This window comes from Vigna unguiculata, chromosome 9 (genome assembly GCF_037176805.1).
Source record: "Vigna unguiculata cultivar grain cowpea cultivar isolate G323 ecotype 2 chromosome 9, ASM3717680v1, whole genome shotgun sequence".
Classification (NCBI taxonomy): domain Eukaryota; kingdom Viridiplantae; phylum Streptophyta; class Magnoliopsida; order Fabales; family Fabaceae; genus Vigna; species Vigna unguiculata.
The window spans coordinates 31,892,801-31,900,901 of NC_140800.1; the positions used below are offsets into that span (position 1 = coordinate 31,892,801).

Consider the following 8,101-nt stretch of genomic DNA (forward strand, 5'->3'; position numbering starts at 1 on the left):
TAAATCGTTTTACGCGATAAATTAATTATATAATATGTATTAAATAGGAGGAACATATGTGTTACTAGCATTTTATGTAGTTGGCATTGGTGACAAAATATTTGATCTATAAATCCATCTACTTGCTGTCACCGAATCTCCTCCACTTAGGTGTGTCGCAGAAGCGTCTCCATATCTTTCCCGATGGCTGCGCGAGCCCTATTGACCAGGAAAACCCTAGCATCGGTGCTCCGCAAAGACGCGAGGCCTCTCGGAGTAGGCGCAGCGGTGGCTACTCATTCCCGCGGTTTGCATGTGTACACGTTACCTGATCTGGAATACGACTATGGCGCACTGGAGCCAGCCATCAGCGGCGAAATCATGCAGCTCCACCACCAGAAGCACCATCAGACTTACATCACCAACTACAACAAGGCTCTTGAGCAGCTCCAAGATGCCGTTGCCAAGGCCGATTCCTCTGCCGTCGTTAAGCTCCAGGCCGCCATCAAGTTCAATGGCGGAGGTCTGCTTCCCTTCTTTTTACGTTTTTCTTCTTTTAATTTTGGTTTATCGAATGATGAATTACGGCAACTCGTGATTTGTTGATTGAATTAATATCGAGTCGTGAATAGGTGATAGTGGATTATTTAGTTTGTTGTGTTGTGGATGATAAGTTAATTGGCCTTTGTTGATGTTATAAGTCTGGTGTAAAATAGAGGCGGGGAGTGCGGATTTGCTTATGGGTCGCTGTGATTATGGTAGTACTTAGTGAAAGTAACATACTGTATTGTATCCTAGGCATTGATGCACAGATGCTTAAAAATACGACCAATCCGTTTGTATCGTACTCGAACGAACACAATTTTTATTTTACTCAAATGCAGTAGTTGTGTAACATGGATCTTTGAGTGCTTGTGTGTGTTTCCCATAATTTTATTGTTGTCATTCTGCTTGGAAACCGAAGGGAGTGGTTAGTGTGTAGCATCTATACTAACATGGATTGGTTGATGAGAATGAACAGTGGCTGCATAACTGCAGTGTAATCTGGACTTTTTGTTTTTGTTATTCATATTTTACTCTGTGTGAGAAATTATGACTGGTTTCAAAATGAACCAAACAAACTTTTGAGTGATGGAGGCAGGATATATCTTATCTAATATTGTTTTTAAAGTTATCCAATTCGGTTCATGTACAACTAAGGATCATTTCTTGCAGGTCATATCAACCATTCTATTTTCTGGAAAAATCTAGCTCCTGTTCGTGTAAGTTTGTATCTTGATCCTGTTTTTTGGAAATTATTTTGTCTTTGGTGTTCTTTTACCTAATAAAACTTCTCCCCTTGTGCAGGAAGGAGGTGGTGAGCCACCCAAGGGTTCACTGGGATGGGCTATTGACACGCATTTTGGCTCTTTTGAAGCATTGATACAAAAAGTTAATGCAGAAGGTGCAGCATTGCAGGGGTCTGGTTGGGTGGTGAGTTGATCAGATTCTGAAATTCCCAGAATATTTTCTTTCCTTGCATAAGCTTAATGTCTTGGTCATTGTTTGAAATGTTGCTTCCTTTTGCTTATTCTCTACTGCCTTGCCAGTGGCTTGGTCTGGACAAAGAGTTGAAGAGGCTTGTAGTTGAAACCACTGCCAACCAGGTAAACTGACCCTTCCACCTTCAATGCCCCTCCTCATTTTCTACATGATCCCAAGAGGCTTCATAGATCAGCCGTAACATATTACAAAAGAAAATAAATGAAAGTAGTCTTTTGGTCTGGCCTCCAATTCTGCCTTTTTGTATTTCTTTGGCATCACTTGTAGTTGTCACACCATCCAAGATCTTTTACTTGATATTACAATTTCGAATAGTCTATATTCCTTATGTTAAATCCATGAGATTCAACAGTCAATGAAATACTTTACCAAACAATACCTATTGTAATATGGCTTTGTAATCTGCGTTTGACTTTTTAGACTTCAAGTTTATTTCTAGGTATAAATTGCTAGAGTCATCACAGTCGTTGTATTAAATTTATAGTCAAGTCTTTACATACCTTCATAAATTCTTATATCTCTAGGTAAAGAACATCTTGCCTGTGTAAACCAACTGTGTTTATTTGTCCTTCCTTTCGTTTTTAATCTCTTTTTCATGTTCATTTTCTCTCGTTGTCATTGCTGAGACAGAGCAACCTCTCAAGTTCTCACTTTTTTTTTAGCTTTAAGTCTGACCACGGGAGGACCTGCAGCCACCTGCCAGCATATCTTATCAATTTTTCCCCAATTTATCTCGTTGAACTTTTGATTCTCTCTGTCATCCATTTTATTCTTTTCTGATCTGGCTATCGAACTGCTTCTTTCACTTTATTAGACTATACCCAACCTCCAAACACCAACAGACCTCAGGTGAACTTTTTCTCTCTAGCTCTATTTAATCTCGCTGCCTCTGAATCAATGGCTGCCTTATAGTTGAAGGGTGCAGAAACTATTTGGCCTGTGTTCCTTTTCTCTAGATCTGGTAAGACAAGTTTCAGTAATGTCAGTTCAGTTTTAATGAAGTTATAGCAATTAATTATTACAGAGACCTGCTTACAACACTTTAAAATAGCCAGGACTCAATTCTAAATTAACAAAAAAGTGTAGGGACCCAATTAAAATAGAGTGACATTGTTGGAATCTGGAGGACTTCAAATGTTTTGGTGTTCAGGATATATAAATTTGCTATAATGCAAACTATAGAAAAGAGAAGGAACTAGTTAGAGTTTTTCGTCTTTTCTCAATCCTCGTACTCATTTTTTTAGCTTTAGTGAACTATGTTTATGCTCTGAGCATATGTCTGTTGATTCTCATATGTAATTTTGAACATTTTATTTGCAGGACCCACTGGTTACCAAGGCACCAAATTTGATTCCTTTGCTTGGTATTGATGTTTGGGAGCATGCGTACTACTTACAGGTAAAATTGACTTGATGATCCACTAGTGACAGCGTGGTTGCTGTAATATTGTTATTTGAATCCTGTTTATATTTTCAGTTTGGTGGTTAAGACTTATGAGATGCAAAGAAATATTGGGCTGTCAAATTTAGGGTCTGTTTGGGTGGTTGCAAAATTTGATTTTTGGTTTCCAAATGGAATTTCAAAATAAGATCTGTTCAGTTAAAATAGAATTGAGTTATTTCTATCACGATTTTGAAACACTTTTTTAGAGCTTATTTCATCCTAACACTTTTATCTTAATAAAATGCCAATTACAAATAATTGGTTTCCTAACATAGTTATTATCCTGACTTATTTTCATCCTGAAATTTGACCTTCGAACGTTCTTCTATAGCTTCTATAGTTTGCATTTTGTAGTTGATATTACTGATTGGTTTTAGTGAATCAAAATTTGAATTTAGCATGAACATAAACTAATCATAGAGACAAGCAGGAAATGATGCCATAGCTTTCTCCTAAGTCTCAGAAGTTTATAATTAGCTGCAGTTAAGATATCTCAGATTGATTAGGGATAGGGCCAAAATAGTCCTTATAAGAATTGGGTAATCCTCCCCCGTTCTTGAGCTAGGTTCTGAAATTGGAAGCTTTGTATACTTTTAGTCACTATGTTTTACTTATGTAATTGCTCATATTTATTTTCTTGAAGCAAAGTCCTAGTAGTTTTTCAGCCGTCCAAATAAAGCCCGTCTTCCTAAAATTCCGTCCAATAATTAACAGAAATGTAAAGGTATGACGAAACATTCATTTGAACAAATTAGCAAAGGAAGACATATAGCATAGCCATTTTTTTTTATCTTTTATTATCAAAGTAAAACAAAAGCTTAGTGAAGCGTATAATTCAAGAATTCATGTAAAGTCACACCTTATAATGGAATATTCATTTTTCGTCCTTTATGTTAGTTAGGAATTCGAATCCACACACCCTCCGTAGAATAGAATATTCACATACTCACAAGTTTAGAAATAAATTAATTTTTCGTCGCATACAATATGTTGAAATTGAAACTTTTATCGTGCTATTATTTGGCAATCAGGAGGAAAAGGTAACACGCTTTCCCAGATTCCTAGATGCATATCCTTTGTTAAAAGTAATTCTGATGTATGCTTGTTTTTCTTAATGCAGTACAAGAATGTTAGACCAGATTATCTGAAGAACATTTGGAAAGTTATTAATTGGAAATATGCCAATGATGTGTATGAGAAAGAGAGCTCTTAGTCTGAAAGTGCTGCTTTATATGGTGTACCTGAGATGACAGATTTCCAGCAAGGTGAGAAAAGTGGAATAAAATGATGTGATGTAGAAGATAACACTAACTTTTTATACAGTTGTGACAAAGAACCTCGAGCATTTATGGATGCATTGCTCATGTCTTATGGTTTTCTGATGCTCTGTTAAGATGCTATTTGTGTCCGTCGATGTATATTTTTTGCTTCTAGGGTGTGATCCTTTTTCTCGAATAAGTAGTATAATTATGAAATCCAAGCCCCGTATTATTTGTTGGATGAACAAGTGGGAGTTGTTATTTAGTTGCGATTATTCATTAGAAATTTTTTTTTTTAAAATGTTTAGACTTAGGATATAAAATGATCATTTTTTAAAATAAATTATTCCAAAGCATTGAGACAGGAGTGAAGTATCAAAGAGGTCCCTAACATATATGGAAGAGGACCGATAAAGCCTCTGAAAGAAAACTTCTTGCACGTTAGTCCTAAGCTTTTTATTCGTTGAATTCTTCTGTTAATTTAAACTCTATTTTTATTGCAACTTAAAATAGTGTTGTCGAAGCTCTGTTTATTGAGAGCTTGAATAACATCCTCTGATTTAGATTTTGAATACTTGTTCTTGTAGTTTTCGAACATCGTTTGGTCGTTTCAACTGCCTCCTCCACCGTAATCTAAGCTTCAGCTTTCAATTTCAGTTAACTATCACTGTAATTGTCTTTCCAATAGGAGTGTTTTTCACTTTCAAACTTCGCTTGGATATCTTTTTGGTTTATCATCTTCAACTTTCTTTAATTCCAATAATGTTTTTCAGTCCCCCTTTATTGGTTGTTGGATTTTGATTTATTTAATTGGATGTTGGAAAATTAAGACTTTTCTTTTCTAACTTTTTATAGATGTTGGTAGGATTTTCTAATGTAGGACTTTGGACAGGAATCGAGTAAGGTTTTAATGATGGTGGCAAAATAATTGAGGTTGAGAAAGGAAGTGAGAAAGTTGCAGTTGTTGAGGAAGAGAATTGAAGAAAGAAATGTTACAAACAATCTTATCTATAAGTGAGAAAATTTGTCAAATGGGCACATAAACGAGAGGATAAGGTCTTCTGATGATAGAACTATTAATGAAAAGACTAACTTCTCTTCAGAAAAACTTTAAAATCTAAGGTGAAAATTGTTTTTTGAAAAATATTGACGGTCACTTACGTAATATATACAATTTGACACTCAATAAGACATGAGATGTGTCATATTAAAATAGAAGGAAAAGAAGAGAGTGGAAATCTAGAAGTGAGAAATCCTCAAATAATTTCTTTTGCACAGTTTGTAACACCAATTTCTATTCCCAGTTCCTACATGATCTCTTCATGGAGCGTTCTTATTTGGGTCTTCCTTCCTGCACCTCCAAAATTTTTTCTACACCTCCAAACTTTCTTTAAATTCCCAAAAGACCTTTTGACCATTTAAGAAAATCCGCAAACACCGTACCCCCAAACTTATGTCGATTTTCGGAAGTCAAAATATATAACTTCCGGAAGTCAAAATATATCATCAAAAGTCGATTTCCGAGAGTCAAAATATATCACCGAAAGTCAAAAATTATCACCGGAAATCAACTTTCGGAAGTCAAAAAATATTCCCAGAAGTCGACTTCCGAAAATCAAAAAATATTCTCGAAAGTCGACTTCCGGAAATCAAAAAACATTCTCCGGAAGTTGACTTCCGTTAGAAATAAATTTTATTTTGAATATTTTTAATTTTTTTTAAAATTTAAATTTTTTAACTTTTAATGATTTTTTTAGTTTATTACTTTATTTATTTTTTATGTTTTCATATTTCTTAATATATATTTTTTTAAAAAATATTAATATCTATATATATAATTTTATCTTTATTTAATATACTAAAAAATAAATATAAATATAAAAATAAGAAAAATTAAAATAATATTAAACTTTAAATAAAAAAACAAAACCATAAAAAAATTTATTCTGCTACATTTAATTTTATTTAATATTTAAATTTATTTTAAAATAATAAAACTTTAAATTAAAAAAAATTAAAAATGAAAATTTATATACAAATATATATATATATATATTAATTTTTTTTATTTTTATTAAATTTTTAATAAATTATTTAAAAATAAATTGAAATTTAAAAATATAAAAAAATATATAATTGAAAATTTTTTAAAAATTTGATTAAAATTAAATATTTAAATTTTATACAAAATTAAAAAATTCAAATAAAATATAAAATACTATACACATAAAATATATAAATAAAATAATTATAACAATATGAATAAAATAAATAAAATTAAAAATAAAATTGAAAAATAATTAAAATTAAAATAGTAAACTTTAAAAAAACAGAAAAAGAAAAAAAAAAATATATATATATATATATATATACACGAAAATCCGACTTTCGGTTTATATATATATATTTTAATTTTTTTAAAATTTAAAGTTTTATTATTTTAATTTAAATTATTTTTCAATTTTTATTTAGTATTTATATAACTTATTTTTTTATTTTTTAAAGTATTTTTTTTTAAATTTATATGTTTTATAATTTTTAATACGTTTTTTAAAAAATAAAATAAAATAAAAGTTAGAAAATATAAATTTTAAAAAGAATTAAAAATATTTAAAATTGATCTAATTTTTTTATCTTCGGAAGTCGACTTCCGGTTATGTTTTTTGATTTCCGGAAGTCAACTTCCGGTAATGATTTTTTATTTTTGGAAGTCGATTTTCGGTAATGATTTTTGACTTCCGGAAGTCGACTTCCGGTGATATATTTTGACTTCCGGAAGTCGACATCCGAAAGTATTTTTGAGGGTATGATGTCCGTGAATTTTCTTAAATGGTCAAAGGGTATTTTGGAAATTTAAAAGAATTTTGGAGGTGCAGAAGAAATGCTTGGAGGTGTAGGAAGAAAGACCCTCTTATTTTGATGTGGTTGGGAACCCTTCTCTTTCCTGTGTGGGTCTACACATTTCCCATTCTATTTTTTTTTTTCAAATCACTGTCTTAACTTGTTTCTAAGAATCCGAAAGGATAAGATTGTCAAACTGCTTCAAAAGCTTATTAGGGTCCCTAACATAATTTCACTAAAGTGAAGTAATGCGTTTTTTTGTGAGTTCTTCATCATTGTGTTGTGATGAGAATGGTATGTCGAAAACGTTATTTCAACAAACAATGGCACTTTCCAAAAACTTCTCTTCAATGTTTCTCCTTCTTGAAATAGTTTTCCACACATAATTTGTGTCATATTGTTGAATGCTAGCTTTACAAATATCGTTTCACTTTAGTAAAATCATGTTTATAATAATTCTAACAGGTTTTCTAAACATGGTTGCCAGCCACACCAAAATGACAATGATCGATAGAAAGATTAACATCTCTTAAAACTGTCTCGATCGTACCAAAACAAGTACAAGAATTCGAAGTACAATTAGATCTAATTGAGGGTTTCTTATTTTCATGTTTTCTCTTCCGTCTTTTTATTCTCCATTTTATGTTAACATCTCTTTCTTTTTCTTTCCTTCATTTTTTAGAATTCTCACATGACTTTTTGTTAGAAAAGTTATTATGTATTTTTTACTTATAAATTAAAGGAATATCATATTCTTGGAAAAATACCTCATCACTTAAAAACATTACCATCTTCATCCACAACAATCACACCCTATTAACAAACAAATAAGATAGAAAATAAAGAACACAATAATATAATGTAAAAATTACAAATATGGAGAAAAAACCACAATAACTATCCAAAGACAACCAGAAAATAATCACTATATACAAATTTTTACAATACACAAAGAACATTCTCAACTCTTTGATCCCAAGTACACTCATACTCTCCAAAGCAAGAATTTAACTACACCTTAGAGCACCCTACTACAA

At 31.7% G+C, this 8,101-nt stretch overlaps 1 protein-coding gene across 1 annotated transcript; it reads left to right on the forward strand.

The window, feature by feature from the left end:
- The first annotated feature begins 81 nt into the window (after positions 1 to 81).
- LOC114163789 (superoxide dismutase [Mn], mitochondrial-like) lies at positions 82 to 4,471 on the forward strand. The gene is made up of 6 exons (XM_028048111.2): positions 82 to 502; positions 1,195 to 1,241; positions 1,327 to 1,452; positions 1,569 to 1,625; positions 2,842 to 2,919; positions 4,085 to 4,471. Exons 1-6 carry the CDS (start codon positions 184 to 186, stop codon positions 4,175 to 4,177), a joined length of 720 nt encoding a protein of 239 aa, XP_027903912.1. The 5' UTR covers positions 82 to 183; the 3' UTR covers positions 4,178 to 4,471.
- The last annotated feature ends 3,630 nt before the right edge of the window (positions 4,472 to 8,101 follow it).